General features: G+C 42.9%; 1 protein-coding gene across 2 annotated transcripts in view; it reads left to right on the top strand.

Moving 5' to 3' along the window:
* Positions 1-202: 202 nt before the first annotated feature.
* The window catches only part of gstcd (glutathione S-transferase, C-terminal domain containing), a 72,142-nt gene continuing 46,439 nt past the window's right edge, over positions 203-25,905 (top strand). For both annotated transcript variants that reach the window (XM_080759825.1, XM_080759824.1), the window contains exons 1-5: positions 203-329; positions 586-1,013; positions 4,237-4,689; positions 6,652-6,966; positions 10,903-10,996. In XM_080759825.1, coding sequence (XP_080615951.1) covers positions 209-329; positions 586-1,013; positions 4,237-4,689; positions 6,652-6,966; positions 10,903-10,996 — 1,411 coding nt within the window. In that variant the 5' untranslated portion in view covers positions 203-208. The remainder of the gene's footprint in view (positions 330-585; positions 1,014-4,236; positions 4,690-6,651; positions 6,967-10,902; positions 10,997-25,905) is intronic.

The following is a 25,905-nucleotide window of genomic DNA, read 5'->3' as shown; positions in this document are numbered from 1 at the left end:
GGCCAGAACTGGATGGAAATTGTTCTCGGTTATGCAATATGCATCATGTAGATGCATGTATTTAATATTTTACGTATTATTATACACATTATTCATGAATATATTTCATGTAAATGTAGATGTTTGTTTCTACAGCAATGTAATGTTGTTTCATAATTTATATTTTGACAGTTGGTGTCGCTGTCTGTCGACGTCTCGAAATTATTACATGGTATATGGTAGCGAAGAAATAGAACGAGGAAGTGTTTACCTTAACAACGTGGGTGTCAGCCATAGCGTAAGCGTATGGTGTCAGCAGCCACTGACTAAACAGTGTAACAAAAAATTCTGTAAGTAACTTTAAATTGTACGTCATTCGGTCATTGTATGCCCTGCTTCAAAATAAATGAATAGTGCATTGATGCTGCATGCTACACATTTTCAGTTTAATTTGTTAGAGGTACATGCCATGTCATTTATTCCGATAATGTACTGGAAGTTATCTTTTAATTTGCCCCAGTGAAGCCCAAATTCCATTACTCTCTTCTCTTCTCTTCTCTTCTCTTCTCTTCTCTTCTCTTCTCTTCTCTTCTCTTCTCTTCTCAGCAATGGCGCACACAAACATCACAAGGGAGCAGCACCAGTCTTTATATCTAGAAGTTAATTCTTCCACAAATGAAGATGCAGCTTTCCCACTACACACGTCCATTTCCCTCTTCCTCCTGTCCTACTGTGACTGCAAGTGTTTCAAAGTGCATCTGGTCACTGCCAAGCCTGCTGCCAGCTCTCTGTCACTCAGAGGACATATACCACCGTCCCTGGACATATGTGACATTCAACCAGGCAACTTACCAGTGTTGGTGAAGGGCTGCCGTCTCCCTGCTGTTTTAGATGAGACAGGGAGGTACTGCAGGGCCGGACTGGCTGTGGTGCTTCGTCACATCATCAACAGGACCATGGAGTTTGACCCTAGCAGGAAGGATGTGTTGGCATTGCTGGGGTTCAAGAAGACCTGTCTAAAGGCCTGCGCTGAGGTTAGCTGTACATACTACATACTATACGTATACGTTAATGCATATAAAGTCACACACACACACACACACACACACACACACACACACACACACACACACACACACAATAATGCTAAAAGGTTAAAAGTTTCTATTGTGATCCCATGTATTCAATTCATCAATACAAGACATACAACCAGTAAGACGCGCAAACGCAGGAAGCGAACGCAGCTGAGACCCTGCAGATCATGTCTGTCCCGCTGTTACTGTATATGTGGACCTGGCCCCTTTTGTGCCCATATATGGAGCTGAGTGGACCTGGCCCCTTTTGTGCCCATATATGGACCTGAGTGATTGCTGATGCAACACACTCCATATTTGGATAGCGGGACAGACAGACACACAGACAGACATGATCTGCTAGGTCTCATAGTAAGTGCTCACTGCGTTCGCAATAAATCCTCAATCCTCACCAATAAAAGAATACTTCCAGAAAAACACTGCAAATTGCAGACAGGTGCTCTTTTATGGCGGTTTTGAAGGACGGTACTAGGGAGTCACACTTTTTGATGGCTGGTAGGGCATTCCACATTTTGGTGGCATAGTCTCTCTACGTCGTCCTCAGACGAGCCCTCCATCGTCGTCTCCAGTCATCTCGGTTCTCCATACATCTGGCCAGCTCCTTTGTGCTTTCCGCAACAGTATCTTTCTTTAGTACGTCCACGTAGGTAGGTGTGGGACGTCCTCTCGATCGATGCCCGTGTGTTGGTTCCCACAGTACAAGCTTTTTGGCCGGGAGTTCATGATGTCGGTGGCAGTGGCCAGCTAGTCTCATCCTCCTTACTGCTATCTTCTCCGTTACACTTGGTAATGCCCCGTACAGACGCTTGTTGGTGATGTGCTCATCCTGGTTGATGTTCAGTACCACACGTAACATTCTGGTGTAGCACCCGTCCAGGGATTTCTGTAGGGCTTGTGTAAGTGTCCAGCATTCACAGCCGTAGAAGAGGACAGACTCCACGGTAGCAGAGAAGAAACTGATCTTGATGTGTCGGGGGAGGTTGGATTTCCACACACTGGTCATACCGTTAAGGGCTCGCCAGGCAAGTGCCTTCCTCACTTTAAGGTCCTTCTCTGTGGAGTCGACCCATGCGCCCAGGTATTTGAAGTCACTGACCTCCTTTAGAACAGTACCCTCTATTGTCGTTAGGGGCAGATGTTCCTGGGGGATGTTATATATTATGACCTCAGTCTTCTTTGCATTTAGCCTGAGGCCAACTTTGGCGCACTCCAACTCCACACTGGTCAGGAGAGCCTGTGCCTGCCTTACGTTGTCAGATAGCAGGCAGATGTCATCGGCGTAGTCCAGGTCTGTGAGGGTTTCTGCATAGTAGTAGAATGAATTCATCCTCAAGTTTGTGCTGGGGAATGAGATCAGTGGAGCTCAACTCTGGTGTTGTGAGGCCTGGGCCGTGGCTCGGCGGTCCAGGCACCTAGGCACTCCGAGTCTGACGGAGTGCCGCGGGCTCGACTTCCGGTCCTGACGGCCTTTGCTGCGTGTCACTCCCCCATCTCTCTCCCCCATTTCCTGTCAGCCTACTGTCTGTCCCTCTATAAAAAAAAAGGCAAAAGGCGCAAAAAACCCCATAAAAAACCCCAAAAACTCTGGTGTTGTGCCTGTGCCATGTGGGTGTTTCTCACTCCTTTGAAGTAGTCTGACAGATACACATGGGCACTGATCCCTTTGATTATCTGGAAAACCAGGCCCATTGTCCTCTACCCTGATCTCTAGCATGATGAGCAGGGGCTAGGTGAGTCCTAGATGTTCAAATGCTAAATTTAGTTTGCAGCAATGCATAAAACACAGTACATGCAAAATATATCTTACAGACAACATGTAAGACCATATTAAATCAACTTATTGAGACAATTAAATGTGTGACAGTGTGTCATATAGCAGTTGGTGTCAATTGTCATGGAACTTGCCCCACCCAACTGTTCCAGGAATCATCTGATAAGGCCACACACTCCCGTTACCCACTTTTAACAGCTTTTCTCAGATGTAAAAGAAACTTTGGAATTATTGCCATAAAGTAAACTAGTGTGCAGTCTGTTGATTAGTCAGTAAACTAATAGCTTGGTCTGAAGAAAGGTGTGCTATTTGGTTCATTCCATGATTTTGTTCTATTGTCTCCTGTTTTGGGCTAATTCCCTGGTTGATGAACCATCACATTCTTATTGGTTTGAGCTGTACTTTAATCTACTGACAAGGTTTCAGTTACCACATGAGCAATAATTTAAACAGACAGGATTTCAATAAATGTGTCGCTACAGTATATTTGACCTGTAGTTTGTCTTTAATACTGTGTCCCTCCCAGGTTAGGTCTGATCTTAGCCCCACAAGCAGAACCCAAATGGTACTAAAGTTCTGGCATTTGGTAGACTTTACCCCATTGGGTCCTATTCCACGGTCGGGTGCCACCTGGTACCGAACAGAAATAAACATAAATACGTCGGATACGTCGTTGCGGCGCCGTTTGAGGGCTTCTGTTTGTTTGAGTTATTCTGAATGTGTGAACTATAAGTACCTATAAATACCGCTGCGAATTCTCCTGTGCCGCGGAAGCCGTTAAGTATTTTTAATCTATGTTTGATTAAAAATGTCGCTTCTTCCTACCTTGTTTATTGACACCTCATTGTACCGCCTATCTGGCTAGCTAGTGGTGCTATAGCTATGACGTTAGCCGGCAAAGCCAACCGCACATCGGGAGGCGGTACAATAAACGGTAAATAAACAAGAGGAAATCAAAGCGACATTTTTAATCAAACATGGATTAAAAATACTTAACGGCTTCCGCGACACAGGAGATATTCTCAGAGGTATGTATAGGTACTTATAGTTCGCACATTCGGAAACCATAACAGGAAAAAATGTAGTAATACCGCGCAGACGGACTAAACGAGGAGTTTGTTTATATCCGCGTTCCAACAATTGCATTAGAACATTTTGTAATGTCGAGGAACCCTACATAAAGCGATCATCCAAATTTCATAAAAGCTTTATGGAGGGTTCCGAGAGGGGCTAGGTCTGATCTATGCATTTGCAACTCTTTTGTTTGTTTGTTATCAGTGTGATTCAAGCATATTTCACTGTTACACACTCAGTTATTTATTCTGTAAGAGGCTAGCCTTCTAAAATGTAAAAAGTAAAAAAAATGTTATGTTTTCATTCATTCACATTCAGGTGAGCCAGTGGACCAGACTGTGTGAGCTGGGGATTCCTTCTGCTGTTGAGGAACACCTCCAGAACCCCGCTGATCCATCCCTGCACTTCCCCTCCACCATCCTCTACCTGGAGAAGAGACTAGGCGAGCCTGTTAAAGTCCACAATGATGACAAAATACGCAGGCAGAAACTTCAGCAACAGAAACAACAACAGAAGAAGAAAGAGAGCCAACCTTTAGAAGACCAGGAGAACCTCCCAGACTCTGACTCCCATTCAGAAGGAGGGCTGGAGCTCAGGACAGCCCTGGCAAAGCTATCTGTGGATGCAGTTCCCCCTCCGGCCACCAGGGAGAGCTCAGAGATCAGGAGAGTGAAGACGGCAGAGCTGCCCCCTCTGCAGCGAGTGTTTGCAGAGGGGCTGTACTTTACTCTAACCGATGTTGTCCTCCTGCCTTGCATCTATCAGTACCTGGTGAGTGTCTGCATGGGACATTCTGTTTAATACTACACCTGAGGACCACTCCCATGTCCAGGAACACTCAGTCCCTGTGCCTCAAGGAGAATAATGTGCATTGGCTTTTGGCATAATTAGTTTGGGTCAGAAGAGTCTCATGTTAAAGGCATGTTATATTATCCATTACTTTATATTGCACTCATACGGTATATACATTATTATGCACACACTCTAACTCTAAGCCTTTTGATTTTTTAAGGTGTTTTTTGTGGCTTTCACCTTTTATTGAAAGAAAAAATATGGAGGGATAGACAGTAGGCTGACAGGAAATGAGGAGAGAGATGTGGGTATGACATGCAGTAAAGGCCATTGGGATCGGGAGTCGAACGCACGGCACACTGCCAAACTGGATTACCAGCCAAGGTGCCTGGACCGCTGAGCCATGGCCCAGGCCTGCCTTTTGTATTTTAACATAACATTTACTTGAACTGTTAGCAATTAGGGATGGCCGTTAGCGTTAGCCGCATCGTTTCACAAAGTAAACAACAGCAGCAGCACACATAATGCCTGCACCCCCAATATTGCCTCATCTCATTTGTGTCTCATTTAGAGACGCAAGCTTCCTCATGCCTCATAGACACGGCCATTTACCATATTTACTCTCGTCTCCCATGGAGATTGGTCTGCATTATGATGACTTGTCAAATTAGGCATGACGTATGATATTGACATTTCGCTTAGGTTGAGCAGGAAGGAAGAGCCAACACATTTATAACCAGCCAGGCAGAAAGTTGGAGAGGAGTGTCTGACTACCTCAGACTTGGCACAGACTCTCCTGCTGTTTCCTAGGTGGTCTGGAGTCACCTGGCATGAGGTGATAACACTTCAAATAGAAGGGAAGGGCTGGGTGTGTTCCAAGTTCACTGAGGTTGAAATCAACCACGTCACAGATGTAATTCTTGGTTGGCGTGCGCTGTCGCCTCTCCTTATTTACAAGATACATTTATCAATCATGTTAAAATATAATAATAATACATTTGTGTTGCTGATTTGCCATGCTATGATTGTTTCATTTCAGTTAATCATACTTTGCAAACTTATATTCGTGGATTGTTTCCAATCTAATGATGCAAATATCTGACAAAAATGTCCTTTTATGCACAATTAATCACCTGCTGTTGCGTAGATCTGTAAACTGTCAACTGTCAGTTTATGATATGTGCTTCAACATGATTCCAAAAGCCCACATACATATTGTCTACTTTTATAAATAGTTGTATCCTATCCTGTAATATTGCAACATTGGGTTTCCCTAATTTATTAGCTCCTGACTTTGAGGAGGTGTGAGGTGCAACCAGGAACACCTGGTAACCTTTATGCAATGAGTGCACAGGGCAGATGTTCAGTTAGAATTTTGTGGTTTTAGTCACGGTTTGGGTCAGCACATGGCCTTATTGATTGGTGATGGGGGGCGGGGGCAGACAACCACACCCCTCCTCATTTCAGCTCCTCCAAACTGTTCCCTTGACTGTGGGAATGAAGTAAATTGTGAATTTTTCACAATGAGACTTTTAGAGCTCAGCTGTGCTCCAGTGGTTTCCTGTTTCACACTCAGCCTAGCGTGTCTCCTCTCAGTGGCCAAATCGCCATTACTGTCCACGGTGAGAAGGGCCAGAGGAGAGCCTTCCCACTGTCAGTCAGGCCAATTCTTTCCCTGTCTCTGTTTGCACGGATCCCATTTCCAATTCCCAACACACAGAGCTATGCCATTGCTTTTCACGACCCCCAACCCAAGGACCCACACACACACACACACACACACACACACACACACACACACACACACACACACACACACACACACAACACACAACTGTTTGTCCAGGCAGAATGAAGGTTGGTTGGCCCGTTGATTCTGGTTCACTGAACACACTGACATATCTTATGAGTCACTTAATGCATAACTCCTCTCCTCCACAGTGCTCCCTTCAGATGCTCTCCCCTGGCACTCTATCCGAGCTGCCCCTCCTGCTGCGCTGGTACAGCTGTGTCCAGGCGGTCCCTGGGGTCCTGACCGCAGCCACAGCCTGTGGGATGTGTCTGCCCATGAACCCCCATGCTCCTCAAACCCATGGGCCCCCGAGCCCTTCCAGCACGCCAGCTCCCGAAGCCGTGACGGGGGTCACGCCGACAGATTTGGTGGAGCAAGACGGCATGGAGGGGCAGACCACCACCGCTGCAGTCCCACAGGCGCATTTTATCGGAGGCCCCAGGCCCACCATGACGAAGCTTAAAGTAAGGGAACATTTTCCCTCTTTTATTCCATATTTTTTAAGTTCATCTCTTGCAGATATACAGACACACACAGTAATTATATACAGTACAGACACAGTACACAACTACACATGTACATTTTATGAGCTCCCTCCTTGTGTCCCTTTGCAATAATGAAAGAGAGTCAAGGGATGCCCAGGTGGTTGTTTGTTGGCTAGGCTTCCTTTAATTTAGAGCCATCAGTGTCTACTGTTTGTTATTTTGTGTTTACTTTGTTTTTATTCCTTTTTACAGGTTAATACAGGCAGGCAATTCAGTCAAAACAGTTCAGTTTTTTCCCCTTTTTTTCTCCTCCCTCCCCCCGTCCAGAGACAGCAAACAGATGCAAGGATAGAGTATATATGCACAAAATGTATATAGAGAATAGGATAGAACACACATACACAGAAGACAAAAAAATGCAAAAAACAAAACAATAAAGGCACAAAGACGAGAGAAAAAGAAAAAAGATAGATATATGTATTGTATACACACATACACACACATGTATACATATATGCATGGTAAATATTGTTAGCTCATCTCTCTTGGCACAAAAAATATGAAGTGCAAACATCGTGAGGTAGTAGTGTGTACACTTGTGTTTGTGTGTACCGGTACGTGGTTAGTGGTTTCAATATGGATCTATTAGGGTTATGATGAAGTGGACTGAACATTTAAAAATTAATTTGTACTGGGAACAGTTTCATACATTTTCGCTTTTCAGTGGAAAACTTAATATTGTGAATTTGAGTCAGTGACTAGCAAGCAACGCACGTTGCACGCGTCAGGCAGCATTGTTTGCTTATGCATTGTGCTAAATCTGGAGATTAAGGAGAGAAATTACTATTCAGGAGAAGGCACAGGGGATAAAGGGTTAAGAACAGGGTTGTGGATCTGTGTCATATTCATATTTACGGTCGAAGTAAAATTGGCCTACTGTAGTAAATTGTAATGCCATGATAAGGGTGTGTATAACGCTAATGTATATATTATACAGTAGTTATTTATTTTGTCTTGTTTTGTTAGGATTTGGACAGTTTTGAACAAGATTTTAAACACCAAAGCCTCTATATTTTGCTCTTCTAGTTCATCCCCAGATGAAATGCATAGACCACAGTGCCTTTGTAATTCCCTTCCCTCTGCTCTATTATGCCTTGCTGTTCCACTCCCCTCCTGTTCATTACAAAATTGCACCATTTTTCTTTCATCCTCTCTTATTATCACTTAGCACATTAGTGCAGGCGGTGCAGAATTCAGCTCACCTCAGGTGCAGTAACCCAGTGCTAAACATAATAAACATTTTATAGTCGGCCTAAGCAGCTCATAGTAATTGCTGAATACCCCAGTGAGGAGTGGAGACGGGGCCCAGTGCTAGCATTACTCCTTGTGCGCAACACTATACAGCTCCTGTAGGATGCATTGGATGGCCAAGCAGTGACACACATACACACACTGAACATTATGAACACTTACTGAGCCAATCATACTACCCATACAGTGCACACACACGCTCAAGTCATATAGACAGTTTTGCACACACCAACGCATCATACGCACACACAATCATAAACACATGAGTGTTGGACACCAAATGTTGTCCCTGGAATTGTTTAGGGACATGGTCCTCCCAAGAGGCGATAAACAGGCCCAGCTGTTCAGAAAGTGGCCTGTCAGCTGGCTTTCTCTGTTCTCAACAACGCTCGGCGAAGATAAATGTGAGATTTCCTCTTGGCCAGCCGTCCATCCTAATCTCATATCTAATGTCAGGAAAGAAGGGGGAGAGGGGGGTCGAAGCAGGACAAGGGCGACCGTAAGTGTGGCACGTTCACGGGATGAAATGTAGTTGGGGCAGAGAGTCACGCACAAATTAAAGTTTCCATTTATATGGAACACGTTTCGATACGTGTTCCATATAAATGTACGCCCAGGCATATACACAAATGCTGCAGTGCTGTTCTTGCTCTACCCAGAGGGATTATGGGACTGGCTGTTTGTCGCCACCATCATGTCTGCAGTGCAGCTGTTGGGGGGGGGGGGGGGGGGGGGGGGGGGTGGTGTGTGTGTGTGTGTGTGCATGCATGCACATGCTGTGCATATTTCCATTTGCACACACATTGATGTGTCTGCGTATGTGCGGTTTCCCAGCCGTGTTTAAAGTGTGTCCATGACCATGTGAATAATGGTGCCGTCACATTTGCAATTGTGCACAAGGTGTCTGTTTCTGTGTCCTACTGTGTGTGTGAGTGAGAGAGATTGTGAGCGATCACACACACACGCACAGTCGCACACATACACATATTCACATATGCATGTTGTGCAGCGTATGCATATCTCTGGATTCTTTCTGCACACATGCACATGCGTGTCCCACTGTCCCATGTGTGCCACTCAGTCTGTAGGCGTACATTTGTGTCTGTCTGAGAATGTGAGGACAACGCCAGGACTAATAGACAGACAGACAGACAGAAGGCTGGACTCCAGCAGTAGTGACTGACATGCCATCATTCACTAGTGCTAACCGGAAGCCCCAGTCCCATCTCTCACTCACACTGGGCCTCATTTATCAATGGAGTGCATATGACATGGTCAATGGGACCATGTCAACGTGGCATTTATCAAGTGATCCTATACAGCCAATCTTAGAGTAAATTTGGCCGCTCCTTGATAAATCTCACGCCTGAAACAATTTAAGTGACACGACACTCCCTTAAATATTCTCAATGCGCCCCGATTTTTCGACATCAACAACCCGAATACGACCAAACAACACGTGGAAGGCCTCGCTGCCTGTCTTGTCCGCTGAAGCCTGCTGGTCGAAATGCCTGACCGCCAGATGTTGCTGCTGGGTCTGTATGTATACTGTAGTGGTGTAACAGTATGACGATGAGCCAATCCACCATATACTGTATCTCTGGCTGTTTTTCTCTGTCTTTCTTCCTCTGTTTTTCTTTGTGTCTCTCTTTCTCACTCATTTACTTTCTCAATACATGAAAGTAAAACACTTTCTCTGAAGTACTTGCACCGTTGTTCAGGCAAGATGGATTAGTGACTAGTCTGTATTCATAATTACTATAGAACCAGTCTGCAAGTTGATTTTGTGAGGCCATACATCAAAAATGATGTGTTAATGCCATGGTAGCATTATTTATGTTATCAATCAATAACACAATGATGATTGATTGCACATTGAGCCTTTCACACAGGCAGTGGTGTGCACAGTAGCCCATGTCATCATCCTCAGAGAATGAGAAAAAGACAATGGCTATATCACACAATCTTTGCACAACTCAGCAATATGGAAATACTGTTATTTAATTTGGATCACTTTCTGGACTGCAAAGTTTTGTTCCCCACTTCCCCATATCACCATCAGGCATATATTGTGATATGCATTGTGATTAATAATATGCATTGCAACAACAATAATGCTTAATCTTTACTTTATTTAAACGGGAGATTGCATATTAATGAGCAATATTCTGTAAATGCACCAGATTTAGCAATGATGCTAATCTGTAGTCTCACTGTCATCTGGCACAGCCGCACAACCCTACATGAAATTACGAGCATTACTCTCTATTTCATTTTCACCTCTCCTCCTCCGGTGCTGCAGGACATGGAGAGGAAACATTTGCACTCTAGAGAGTTGGAGTAATAATAAGGAATGCAGTATAGAAGTGGTTTGTCCTCGGGTCTAGTTTCAGATCATGGTGGAGTGAGGTAAGAACAGGCCCCTTTGTTATTTTTCCTGTAAATCGCTTCATTAGCACTCTCTGGAGTCCCCCCAGCATCTAAGCACCGTGGAGGAGTTTCTATGGTAACACATGCGTGTGTGTGTGTGTGTGTGTGTACGTGTGTGTGTGTGTATGTGCGCACAGGTATTAATAGGTGTATTTGTGTGTGTTCATCCATCAGGATCATGGCATAGAGGCAGTGTTCTCCACTCACCCCAACCCTGACTGGACCCTCGCATGGAACGACCTGCCTGCAGCTGTCAACCCCACTGAAGGTAAGGACACAGGCTTCTGCTCTAACTTATTTCTATCTTTTCCTTGTTTTTTATTCATGACAAAAACAGTACAATTAGGGATACTGGCATTATGAATAAATACTAAGAACGCAAAACACAAATACAAGATATGTATACATAGTAAATCAAAAACAAAATAAGAAAAATAAAAAACAGACACCCAGACACCCTCCCCTGTCCCCTCCCAGGACCATGATGTCACAAACAGCACACCTGTGCCAAATGTCTTAACACTGTGTAAAAGGAAAAAGGACTAAATCATATCCTTAATTTTATCTTCAATGTTAGACCAAATATTATCATTCTCCTCTTTTGCTCCATGTAACCTTGCCGTTGACATCTCCAGGCAATATCTAAAAAGGTTAGAGCCCATTGGACGAAATGTTAATGTGTGAGGACTGAGAGGTTTCCACTGTGTATCAACCTAAATCTTCTTTGCCACTGCTAAACCAGCAAAGAAGACACACTTGCGAGTGCCGTTTAACTGTATTTGGGATCAATTTAAAATAATTTAAAATAAATAAAGATGGATAACGTCTAATGTTAACTCGTAAAAGTAATGAAAGTTTAGCAGCAACCATACTCCAAAATGTGGAAACATTTGGACATTTCCAAACCATATGGAAGAAGGTACCTACTGTACTACCTATACTATTTGAAGCACAAAAAGTACAGTTGGGATTATTTAAAATCCTCATAGCACATAATCTGCAGGGGGTCAAATATGTTCGGTGAACAAAATGTAGATGAATCTGTTGATGATCAGATTAGACCACACTGTGTCCCAGCTCCAATCAGGATCTAGATTTGGTATGTCATTCCTCCATATAGGAAGGGTCCCATAATTACATTCTAGTAAAAATGCATACAGTGTGGAAACAAGACCTCTTGATCTGCTAACATCACAGATATGTCTAAAGGGTGCATTGTAAGGGGGTCTGCAATGGAACCTCATTTGCATTGATTATTGACTCCACCAGGCCGAAGGCATGGGGAGAGAGTATGTTTTGCACTCCGTCCATGTGTGCGTGTGTGTGCGTGCGTGTGTGCATGTGTCCGTCCGTCCGTCCGTCCGTCCGTCCTTCCTTCCTTCCGTCCGTCTGTTACCAGCTAATCTCCGATACCGTTGGCCCGATCCATGCCAGATTTCATCCAAATCTCACGCAAATCGGTACACAGGATTTCTGTAGTCATGTGATCAAGACGAGTCTGTTGGATTTCTCAGATTCTACACTGATTGGCTAAGATTGCCTTCCAAAGTTTTCAGGAGTGGCCCATTTTGTACAAAAATCTGCACATGTCCTGCTCATCCAGAATTCTATCCTCAGAGATGCTATGAGTGATCTGGATCTGCATTTCCTCAACAAAATGAAGAAAATTGTTGCAAAAAAGAAAAAGAACAAAAAAAAACATGTTTATATTACTCCTAAACATTTTGCCAAACATCACACACACTCCTATCCTCCTGGTGGAGACATGTGCCCAGAAGGGCACTTTTTCTAGTTTATGTTTTAATAGATCAGATCTCTCAATTCAATAGGATGTTTGAGGAAGAGGGTGAAATCCCAATAGTACATTTTGAATGTAGGCAATATAAGGCCGCCATCAGCTCTGGCCCCCTTTAACAAGAAGGAAAGTTTGAGACGTGGGCGTTTCACGTTCCACACAAATTTAGATATAGCAGAATGAAGCTAAGTCCAATACTGTGATGGCAGTGGGAACATCGAACTTATTTCAATTATTGACCTCCACGCAGCATAATAGAGATTAGCCTGGTATTTAATTTCTCAGGTGGTCCTCAACAATGAACATAATCCAGAGAGCAGGGTCAACTGCAGCTCAACTCATGGCTACAGTGCTATTAGAACAGAGTTTTTGCAAATTATAGAATGATCTGATATCAAGATTAATTTGCTGAGATTTGAGGGCAGGGAGATATTTTATGTAGTTATTGTTTTTGTTCTTTTGAAAACTGAGGTTTTAGATGTTGCGTCTTTAGTTTTATTTCCTTTCTTGAATGATATTGTAGTGCTCTAATGTGCTCAGTTTTTTCATGAATAGTATAAAAAGGATTGGTATGGTAAAAAAATAAAAGAAGCTCTCTTTCTCTTTCTTTCGCTCTCTTTCTGTTTCTCTCACTCTCTTTACCACATAACATCTTTGAACAGATCTTTAGCCCTCCTTCCCCTCCATCTCTCCACCACTGGTCCAAAGTCGTAGTGAATCTCAGTAATATACTATTAGGGAGGATCACGGCGTGCATAATTAAATATGTGCATAAAACATTCCCCCGCTAGGCTACTATAACGTGGTGATTTTCATTGACAAGTTGTGCCCCCGAGATAAACGTCAGCACACTGACAGATTGAGGATTCCACCCGTCCCATAAGCCATGCATTTTTCCTGTGACTGCCTCGAAGGAATTTTAAAATGCTTGACACACACACACACACACACACACACACACACACACACACACACACACACACACAAAACAAACACACACCCTAGTAAACAGACACACACAAATGTTTTGGGCATGTAAACGCATGCACGCACGCACCTGCCTTGACAGAGTGCTGTGGTCAAGTGCAGCACAGTGCCATATTAGGAGGAAATCTCGGCAACCACACACAGACACCACACACAGAGGCACCCCCTCTGTATGTTGTGGCAACATACGCCTGATATACACCTGAAGCACAGGCGCACACACACACACACACACACACACACACACACACACACACACACACACACACACACACACACTGTCATAGTGGTGTGCTTGCTTCAGTGGTGGCTTGTTGCAGTGAAACCATATGCTGTTGACTGTAGTCCCAGGTGTCTAAACCTCTCTCTCTCTCTGGCTATACTTAGTTTGTCTCTCTTACATTCTCTTTGCTTTCTTGCAGCCATGCTCATTTTATCTCTATCTTTCTTTATCTTGGTTTTTCTCTCATGGAAGCGTCCGGTAAACACTGTTATTATTATTATAATATGTGGCGCTGTGGAGTGTGGAGATAGCTGAAGAGAAACACACACACACACACACACACACACACACACACACACACACACACACACACACTGTGTGATTCTGCAACCATCTGCCCCTCATCACAGTCTGTCAAAGAAAACCGTAATGCCTGCTTTCATAAATATTTCCTAATGTGGAATATTGTGACAGGCGAAAATTTGTTCCCATGCTGCAACCTCTCACCAGCAAGCTGAGATGTGTCATTTAGAATCTGTCTAATGGGTGTGTGGGAAAATGCCTCTGTCTGCCCATAAGCCACTGAAAAAATAAAAAGAGAAACGCATACAGTACAAAGGGACCTATCTTGCGCCACCCCTTAAGCCTAAACTTATTTTTCATTTTTTACTACGGTATTTTAAAACATTTAAAAATAGTTCAACTTGCCAATCTACGTCGACACATTGTGAGCTTGTAGTTCATCTATTTGAACTATTTAAATATGTTTTAAAATAGAAAAATAGGTTTAGGTTTAGGTCCAGGAATAAGGGGTAAGGACTGTGGTGGCGCAAGATACAGCTGAAAGTCTCCACTTTCCATATGTGGAACTTGTTGTCTGCAGTTGTCATCTGTTGCTGTTGGTAGTCAAGGCTGCCAGTTCCCACCTGATGTGTGGGAGTCTGCGCCACACCGTATTGAATAACTGCTAGCTTGCATAATATAAGTTATGCATCTTATACTTTGCGTCTAAGATCTACCTATTATCATTATGTGTGCAAGCTTTTGTATGCTGCAAACCTCTTGACACAGCTACGTTTCTCCTTGGCCTCAACCTTCTTCCACAAGGTCTATGAATTTGAATTTCACAGATCATTAAATATCAGTTTAAAGTTGTGGCCACCTAATATTATGTACAGATATCCATCGTAGACCACAACTGAATGACTGTAGCTGCTTTCTGGAAGAAGCTGTGCAGAAAAATGTGTTCAGCCAGAAGTTGGTCTCTTTGTCAAACACTCTGATGTTGTTACAGTGGTCCTTCGTACTTGTCCCCATGGTCCCCCAAATACAAACATTTTGTCCATTGTCCTGATGATGGTGGCAGAGTGACATGATGAAACAGGTGCCTCTGGTATTAGTTAAAGACCAGACCATTGTGGTGGTGTCCAACTTATATTTCATTACGTTTCCTATTGGACTCCTGAACAACTGAATATTAATGATATATGTAGGCAGTGATGTTCCTGGCGTATGGACTGGAGAGGAACCAAACTTTAGTCATTTCACTTTAGCTGGCACTCTCCATGATAAACAGTGCAGTTGATATCTCCACATGCAGTGTTGGGTCGGTAGGTAGATAGCTGCTGTGTTTCAGTGCTACAGTAATTAAGGAATTTGTGTGGAGTGGAGACAAGAGGAAGCCAATTTGTCCTGAACCCGTGTGTGGGCTGTGCCATCTGTCTGTACACACACACACACACATACACACACACACACACACACGTTTTTTTATCGTGTTTTCACGATAATTGCATTATACTTTGCTGACATACTTTTATGCCTCCACACTGGCAAAACAGGAGTGTCACGTACACAGAAAGTATAGCAGCACGAACCACTCACATACTACTTAAATTTTGCACACCCACATCCACAAGCAAGCACCCACTCACGCACACACATTATACACACACGCATACACACGCACGTCGCACACACACACGTGCTGTGTACACATACACGCACGCACTGTTGTAATGTCAAAACAATACACACACACACAATGATGAAAAGTAGCAGTATCGTTAGTTTTATGAGTTTTTTGCGACCAATGGTCGCAGTTAACTATGGAATCGTGCATTTCCCGTCAGTGTGTTGGTCGGGCACTGGAGCTGACCTGTTCTGATATTCCATAATTATGTTGATCCTTCTCCATCCATCCTTTCTCCCTGAGTGACTGATACCTGGCCCGCCCCAAAGTTATTTGTGCAGCCGCGCCCGGCAGAGGTCTAGAACTAGAGGTTCTAGGGGGGGGGGGGGGGGGGGGGGGGGGGTACTAGTCTGGTACCCCAGTCAAAAAACATTTTGTTTGAAATAGACACTCATGCTTTCCAACTCCAAAGTGTGATTTGGGCTGGGAGGAGTAGGACTAAGGCCCTACCTGTGAGTGGGGAGTGTTGGCTGATGAATGAATATCAACATCCTAATACATCCTGATGCTATATGACCCCCCAGTCAAAAGCACCAGCGCTCGTCCAGCAGTCTGCTGTCACCCAGGTGGATATGTTGATCTGACCCCCCATTGCAAAGCGCCAGCACTCGCCCAGCAGTCTGCTGTCACCCAGGTGGATGGGTGCACGCGTCTGGCAAATTGCAGAAGTGACAAACACCTGAGAGTGACCGACCGTACACAGAAAGTAATATCACAAACCACTGATACCCCCAACTGACCTCCGATTTTATTAGCATGCAGTGTTAACAAGCTCCCTGCACACCTGGGGGCAAATGAGTGCTCTGTGCAGAACATATGGGATGATGGGAACAAAGACTCTCCTGTTCATGCTGCCTGTTTTTACTCAACCTGTAGAAAGCATTGCTTGCACTAATTGGAGCCAGGTAAGCAGCCAGGTGAAGACTGGATCTATTGTGTAGAGAACAAGCTCACTGGATGTCTGTCACTCTGTCTAGCTTAATGTGGCATAATAGGGGGGTGGAGGGTACATGTATGGGTGCATGTGACAATGGGGGAGAGACTGGGGCAGGAGGAGGAGACGGAATGAGAAAAGACGAGAGACAATTGGGAAAACACGAAAGATGGGGAAAGAGACATGGAGCTTCTGGGAGAAGAAGAAATGAGGTTAAGTGCGTGTATGTGTGTGGGGGCTGGGTGTGCAGGGAACCACATAGTTGTCATACTTGAATCATGTTGCCATTAGGTGCTCTGGGGCTTGTTTTGGTACAAGGGGATGAGATGAGTTTCCCTGTCTTTGTCTAAGGTTACCAGAGGATGACAGAAGCTGAAACACCAGCGTGAAAACACAGGCCCCATTTGTCTCTGCTTGTCTGTCTCTGTCTCATTGCATCTTTGGCTATAGAACAGACGAGATTGAGATTTCACACTCAAATTTCCGACTTGGCTGGCGTGAAATAATTTGATTTAGAATGGTGGGAAAATATATTTTGTGAGCTACTGTACTGGTCTTCCTTCCTTCCAAGATCAGTTCTAGACTTAATTTTTGCATCGGTCCAGCACAGGGTAGCATGTTGTCCAAAACGGGCCCCTCCAGCTAATTTTGAAAGCCAATCATAGTCTATAGCTAGTAGCAAAAACTGTTATGCAAAGAAAAGGCAACATGGCGGAAAACGTCTCTGGTGGAAATGGGCGTGACTTTTTTGCGTTCTGTAATGACTCTAGGAATTCAAAGGGGAAATTATTTTGATCGTCCGACCTCCAGTTCAAGAGTTATAGGCCATAACTAAAAACATACAAATTCAACAACAAAACATACAGTATCCACATCTGCCCCTCTATTGTTTTGCAGGCACAAGCAGGTCTCTGGCTGCCTCACAAATGTGAGACACCATTAGCACATGTTTTTGTAGCCATGTTTGCTGGCTAATAAGCTGAGACATAACAGCCCCTCCGCAAAAACATCCTCCCTCTTGTTGGTTAGCGCCAACACAGAGAGTTTAGCCAGACTGCGACTGTCACATCCCACGCTTTTTAGCTTGCTGATTGCTGACTTGGAGCGTAACAGCTTGTCATATTTTACCCAACAAACCACCCCTGTGATGCTCAACTTAACTTTGATTCAGACCTTTATTCTACTTGTAATAGTTCCATAAGACCCCCATCTTTGGACCCATGCATATTCCAAAGTGGCAGTAACACTGCCTGTGCATCATGTTCAATGTGTCCCTGGCAGCTCTCTAAACTGGAATGAACTGCCCAGCCCAATATCTTAAACAACTAAAATCTCTGTTCATATTGCCAAGCCAATGTATAGAAGATCTGTCAAGCGGCTTGGTAGAAGATCTGCTTTCTGCTGCATGTTTGCTTAAGCACTGTTTTTCTTTTGCTGCACCTCCAAGGGATATTGTTTTTAAAGGTTATCTCTCTTTTCAGTTGTCAAACGTAGCAAGGGATATCTGTATGTAATAGTTGATGAATAAATGTATGAAGTAACACAGTAACACACAGACAAATATTTTCTAAAGTCTTCTTTCTAAAAACATTTTTTTTGTAATGCTTCCATGGTAGATTAACAGTCCAAGAGCAGCTTTCCAGAATATCAAATTGCTTAGCCAGGTGGGTGGACATTGGATGTGAGCTTCCTGGATTACTTTTTTAAGAATACAATTCCCCGTTTTGGCATTAAAGATGTTCCACAAGTGCTTTACTTTGCTTGTTTTGAATACTTAAACTTGTTTCGCAGTCAAATGGACTGGACTGTATGTCTCAGAAATTTTAATTCTGTTATATTCAAGGACCCTTGTCCCCAGGGTGAAAGGCTTGAGGCCAATTTACTTTGCATGACAAGTGTTGTGTGTTTCGCAAGGCAAATGTGACGTTAAAACGTCATGGAGGACGTCTGCCTATGATGTCTCATATATCTGGAACAATGAAAGGTTGCAGACACCTTCATAAAATGTCACATACTCTAATTGGTCGGGAAGATGCTCGAGACCACATCCTCTTCCTTGTTTACATTTTTTGGCAATGTCGGTGAGTCACAGACCGTATGAATGTTCAGAACGTTGTGAGTCACAGTGTGACGCTCGGTGTATACTGTATTCCTTTCCTTTCCTTTATGCCTTTGAAGACCCAGGCAGGATAGGAGTTTTAAGAAGTGCTGTGTAAAAACTATAGGCACAGACTAATAATGTTGATATAAATATAGATGCGGCTTAGGCTTATAAACCAGCCCTCAGTTGGATAAGCTCAGGCAATGATGCATGTTGGCCTCTGTGATAATGTGTTAATCAAATGCCCATAGCCTTATTTAATTTTGTTCACAAAGAGAACACCATTTAGGTTAATAGATGAAAGGGACACTTCACCCCTTTTCCAACCAAATCTTATTTGAATGATGTTTGGGAGACAAAAAACACTTTCCTGGGGGTTTTATGTGGGTAATATGTGTTTTTAGATATTGTAGTATTTCAAAGTGTCCATGATGTCATGGACACTGGGCTCACTTCCTTCCTGGACTACAATTCCCATAATGCTTTGGTGCACTGCTCCTCCTTGTGGATAGGGAGAAGGCTGTCTTACTGAGACAACATGTAGTCCAGGCAGTAAGTGAGCCCAGTGTCCATGACATCATGGACACTTGGAAATACTAAAATATCTAAAAACACAAATGTCCCACTAAAACCCCCAGAAACGTGTTTTCTTGTCTCCCAAACATCATTAAAATAGATCTGGTTGCAAAAGGATAAAGTGTCCCTTTAACCATTACAACTGGAACCACTTCCAGAGAAGGACAATCCCAGCAGGACTATACAGTATAATTTCAAACAGTGTATGGAGGGAGTTGGCTCAAAAACAGTTGCTGCTGATGTGCTGTGTTGGCACACAACCATGAAAATAGAACTGTCAAAGGTAGCTGTTTTTCACTCTGCTTTGGTTTGTTTTTTCCTGTGTCATAAAACCATCCACAGCAAGCATGTATATGCAGTAGAGTTTCATTCATGGTTATTTCCTTTACTATTGTGGATAGTTGTGGATCTTTTGCTCATTGGCGACTTGCCATAATATCCTTAGGGAAGATACTGTAGGTTGTTCTCTTGTGCCGATTGGTCAGCTGCTGTATAACTGACCAAGTGTATCAGCCTCTCTGTCCTTTTATCACTACCCTCACGCAGGACAAATAAAGGCTAGGTATGTGATAAGTGCACTTGTAAGTACAGCACGCAGATTAATTCAAGTGATCTGCATGGCCGCTTTATGACTGTGTTGACATTTTCCATATGGCTGCTGTGTTAACTGCAATGCAGGCGTCCATAGCTGACTTGCGGTATTATTACCGGTTTGCCCAGTCTATGTGTTACTGTTTAACCATAACCGCGCATTCTCACAATGGGTAAAATATAAATTCTACGTATATGCATTATGCAAATATACTGTGGCAAATACCTCAACAACAGTTAAAGGGTACTTCATCACCACCATCGTCGTCGTCGTCATCATCTGCTTTTTTCCTCCTGTTTTTATTCATGTGTGCGTAATGCCATGAAGGACAATTTTCTGCCTGTACACAATGCTAACCATTGTATAAAGACCATAATACATAACGCCCTTGAGGATGTTCTGCACTGTGATTATGGGTACTTTAGTGCTGCTATTCCTGTATAGTAGAGAGGTTCATCAGTTGCCACTGAACTGTGCATACTGCTTAGAGATGTGGAGTACACCAGGTCACATTTCTAAGGGCTTGGGTGGAAGTGGTAGTCTAGACGCAATTCTCTAACGCATGTGTGACTAGGTGTGTGCGCAATGCGCATGCATTTCTGTATCCATTGTGTTCAAGGGACTTGGCCAAGGCTGCCAGCATCAAGACACGCATACACTGTAAAATCCTGAAGGCCCATTTGCTTACATTTGTACACTTTCTGGGTTACAAATGTCTACATTTTCACTGAGAATTTTACTGTGTAGAAGTTCAGCAGAAGTACACCAGATACGACGGAATAAAAGTTTTTGCTTGAACTTTTGCTTGGGTGTCTTGCGTGTGGGTGTTTGTTCTTGTTGTGAGTTCTACCTGAGTGACAAGGGAAAGGGCAAAGGCAAGACAGAACGAGAGAAAAAACAAAGGAGAAGGGGGGACAGGTATAGCGAGGGGAGAGCTCGTCTGTCTACAGTAGGTGGCAGATGGCTGCAGAAAGGTGTTCACCCACGGATTACTCCTGTCACACAGGTTGAATGTGTTTAGATGGGAGGGTCAGGATAGGTGAATTTAGGGCAGGAGAGGAGCTGTTGGTTTTTCCTTTGGCCCTTGCACACTAATTCTTTCAGCTGTCTGTGTGCTCATTCTCTCGTACACACGCACGCACGCACGAGCGCGCACGCACACACACACACACACACACACACACACACACACACACACACACACACACACTAATTGCTTACAATGTAGTACAGAAATGATCATGATGTTGTAATTGCCTTTTTTTAATTATTGCTGAACATAAATTACATATTTATTTTAGCTCAGTTTTGTTCTTTCACCTGTTAATTACATTCTGATGTATTTATTTATAAATATTAAAAAAAACCTTTCATAAAAAATGTGGTCAGTGCGTTCTACCCAGAACGAGTTTTCTGCAACTTGAAACTAGGTGAGCTCGTGCAGATCATGGCCCAGGGGCACGTCTGTGATGAACTGTACACATATTCTTGTACCACAGCCAAAGCTATTCTGTTTATAGGATCATATTTGACTTGACATAAAATAGATGATTTTAATTCATGATCTTTGTAAACTCTGACTGATGATATTGTGGTTAAATTGGAGTGGCTAAATGTTTTGAAAACTCAAAGCCCAGTTGATAATATACTTTGTCCTATGACCATGTTGCTCAGTGAAAATGAATATAACTGAACATCTTTTACAGTATATTAATTTAACAGATTAATTCAGTGTCCGGGGAGCAGTTAGGGGTTAAGTATCTTGCTCAGGGTGCAAACCGTGCAGTGCTAGTGACCTTCTGACAATCATATGGCCTCTCTTTCCAGTCTGCTTTCCCCTGTTACAGTACCTTTCACGTTTAAAGCTGCCATTTTTCAGAGTTAAATTAAAGTATTGCTCCCATATGTAAATGAGTAGAAACAAATTATCAATTTTAAGCAGCAACATCACAGAACTTATACAGAATATGTTCTGTGATGTTGCTCCTTAAACTTGCAGAGCCCAGTGAGGCTATAGGCACTCGCTTTCTGGGACACTATGGGACAGAACAATCGGCAATCGCTTCACACTGGGACAGAACAAAACCGGAGCAATTGACAGTAGTACACCAAACTTTGTGTGTGTGTGCGTGCATAGATAGTAGTCTACCGGTAGTCCAAATAGTGTACCATTGGTAATGGTATTGGTAAGTAAAACAATGTGGAGATGAAGGTGCAATGCAAAAAAAAAATAAGAAGAATAATTTGCACAGTTTATTATCCACAGTTACAGAAACTCTGCTAACCAAATTGTTATAATCATGATTGCCCATGTCTGTGTACTTGAACGTGAGACACAGTGTACTTGATATGTATTGTGTACCGACTGATCTGTAGCATACTTTATAGTTAGGCTACGAGAGACATCTCAGACAGCAAGGTCAGCCTTGTTGCAGTTAGCGGTTATTATATCTCATATCTTGTTGTCACGTCATTGGGATCCAGCACTATATGTTCCTGTTCGTGCAATAAACTTGGTGAACCTTTAGCGTGATACTGTCTCGTGTCGCGTTATTGTTCTCCCGGGCCCGCCGCCGCTGTCGCCATACCGAAGAAATAAGATTATCACACACCACCCAGCCGGCACACACTACCTGTCTGTCAAACCAGACGAGGGTCCAGTACTTAGAGTTTACAACACAAATAACAAAATATGTCCTTTGCATTATATCTGGTGTCCACAGATCTTATCCAGGTTGCATTTTTATAAGACTTTACATTGTATTTGTATGGAATCCATTTACATTATAATTTAAGTGAATATGGCTGATTTAACAGCCATATTTAACACTAGGACTAGGCATTATGCACTCCCAGTAACGCTCTGCTGTTACAGTAGGTTTAGAGGTCTATAGTAGGTTATAAAAGTATGTCAAGACAGTGAGGGAGGTGAAATTTCCTTTTGCAGGAAAATGTAAGTGTTATTAACTGTGGAGAGTGGAACAGTCAGAGCATGTTTTATTAAAAAGAGTCTATTTCTGGAACCGGGTCCTTTGGAAGTCTATTAAAGTCCATACTGTATGCAGACATCACTGTTTTCCTATTCCATTTGGTTGCAACAGTTGGTCTTTATGCACTGTGTGCTGGCAGTAGTCTAGTGCATCCTTTCCTCCTGGGATTTGAGCACCGATGGCAAAACCTAGTTCTCTCTGAAATCACTTCCCTTCCTTTCTCCCTATTCAATTAATTGAACTCATTAGAACTCTTAAATGGGAGATTTAAAGATACACAGTAAACATGGAACACTCCCAGCGTTGTTATTGCCTATTACAGAGATAATTGGCAATTTATTTATAGTATTGTGGTACAGACATTCCCCAGAGGAATGTCCGATGAGCTTCTGCTATTTCACAGCAGAAGCTGTGAGGTGAACTGAACCCTTATTTGAATCCGGAGCCATTGTCTGCCTCAGCATTGCTTACTTTTACTTAGGCCCGTCGCTCCCAGTGGAGCATAGGCCATCAACGACTCTTCTCCATCCAACCCGGTTTTGGGCCTCTTGCAAATGTCATATCAGGAATAATCATATGTCGAAACCATTTTTTTGTTTGCTTTACCCTTTTTCTCCCAATGTGGTAATCATGATCATGATGCCAATTCCCAAGGGTTATTGGCCAAGGGTTCCCACCAACATAGATATGCCGATTTGCTCAGACACATAATGATGTAAATTCTCAGTTCATTGTCAATGCCATTTTTACTGTTTGTTCATATGGCATTTTGACATTGACTAGCTCAATAATAAAGACGCCACCGGATTTCTCCTCATCCACTTGTATTGAGCTGCTCACCCAGCGCATGAGGCGTTCTTCCGGGTTGGAACAGAGTGCATTCTGGGATTGGTATTGTGCCATACGTGAACGCGGCGCGTTGGGCCGCTCATAGCATAGCGCGTGTTCACGTATGGAACATAGGTAGCGTTCATGTGTGGAGCATAGTGCGTGTTCACGTATGGCCCATAATGCCATGCATAGTGCCATTGGGGGCGGGGGCGGGTCAAAAGAGTAAAAATGTCCCCCCACTATTGGGAGATGACTGGTATAATTATTATAATTTTTTCCCCGAACTGATGCTGGTTAAAGGACCTATAACAACTTTTTCAATTTCTTTTGTGTTTTTGGGGCTCCCATATGTGTTTTCTATCCCCACATATAACCAATTTTGAACAATCAGACTTTCATGAATATAGGTGCTTTAATGGAAATTGCTGACGGACATAGACAATATGATATTAAATATTAAAAAAGCATGTTATTTCTGCAACGACCATTCTTCTGCAGTGGTCTCTGTAGGTGTCATACAAGCTAATACACAAAAATCATCTTGACAAAAGGTATCCTTCCTCCAAGTAGTACTGCTTGTCAAATTGTGAATTGCAGACTTGAAAAGAAAATAATCCAAGGCACTCCGTCTTTGGTGAAAAATTAAATAATTTATTTGAAGATGAGTAAGGCAAATAAATAACAGGACCAACGTGTTTCGACCAAGAGGTCTTCGTCAGGGTCTACCCTGACGAAGACCTCTTGGTCGAAACGAAATTTGCTCATCTTCAAATAAATTATTTAATTTTTCACCAAAGACGGAGTGCCTTGGATTCTTTTCTTTTCAAGTCTGCAATTCACAATTTGACAAGCAGTACTACTTGGAGGAAGGATACCTTTTGTCTATATGGTTTTACCTGTATCACCAAAGAGCACCCATCTAAGAGCCACTAACAGATCCCTGCAGCGCTTCCATTCCTCTATTTTTACAACAATCATCTTCTTTGTATGCTGGCAGGCTATACCCTGTAAGTGTGAAAACGTGCTGCTGTGAGCTGACCAGGGATCAGATTACTGCAGCGATGTATATGGGGGAACAGTTACAAGTTTCTCCGTAAGTTAAAGTGATAGACTATACGCACGCACGCAACACATCAAACCTCCGTGGACTCAAATCAATGGTGTGAGTGATCATGGAATGGATTACGTCATCGATTGATCGACGTGAAAACATGCATGGGTAGTTTTTTTCCTTCTATGTCGGCTCCACTCCGATCTCAGAACCAATTTCAGAGGTCCATATTATGTCCATTATGGTTTGTGTCCATCATTTTGAACCCGTGAAGAGCTCTGTGTAATACTATAACTATATAATTTATTATCCTATATGTTCATTTCTGACTTCCGTATTACTTTTAAAGTGATGTCTATCCGATCCAATGTTTCATGTATCTGTAATTTTATAGGCCTATATGAGCTTGAATGTCCCTTTAAATAGAAAGTCAGAACATTTACTTTACTTTACAATCTAGTCTTTATAACCAGCGAAATAGTCAGCTAATTAAATCGTGAGGAGCCGGAGGACGCATCCATTTGATTTGGTTACACTTCTGAGAGCTACAGAATGTCATGACCCCCCCCCCCCCTGAAGAAGGGTCATCTCAAAAGCAGCACTTATTTATGTACGTCACGTGCACTTGTTTCTTTTTACCATAGATTGAAATACTTTGTATTTAACGAGACTTGCTTAATGCTCCTTAGCCAAACTTCCCTTTTCTCTTTTCTTGCATTTGAAACCTGAACATTTTCTTTCCACAATGAAAACCGCTTTACTGTCCTTTTGAAGTGTACTCAAAGAAAACAATTAAATACTAACAATATTACTTAATTAATTTTCTAAGAAATTATTTCATCATAGTCAAACATCCAGCTGAATTTCTCTGTGCCATGGTAATTTTAGTCCTCAGTTGTCTGTTAAGTAGAGACCTTGGTTCTTTCCGAGCTGATTAGGTATGATTAGTATATATTTTCTCACATTTCCGTCCAGCAGAGCTATCAGTCAAGCAGAGTCTAAGAATAGCTAAAGTATCACTTTGCCCATATTCTCCTGATTAGATATTACATATAGTAACCCCACAGCCAGATTTGTGTATGAATATCATTGACACATTGCTTATTTCCTCAGTATTTTTGCATT

The sequence above is a fragment of the Protomyctophum bolini genome (genome assembly GCF_963924005.1).
Source record: "Protomyctophum bolini genome assembly, chromosome: 3".
NCBI classification, from domain to species: domain Eukaryota; kingdom Metazoa; phylum Chordata; class Actinopteri; order Myctophiformes; family Myctophidae; genus Protomyctophum; species Protomyctophum bolini.
Note: the sequence above shows the minus strand (reverse complement) of the source record. Positions and strands in the feature narration are given on the sequence as shown.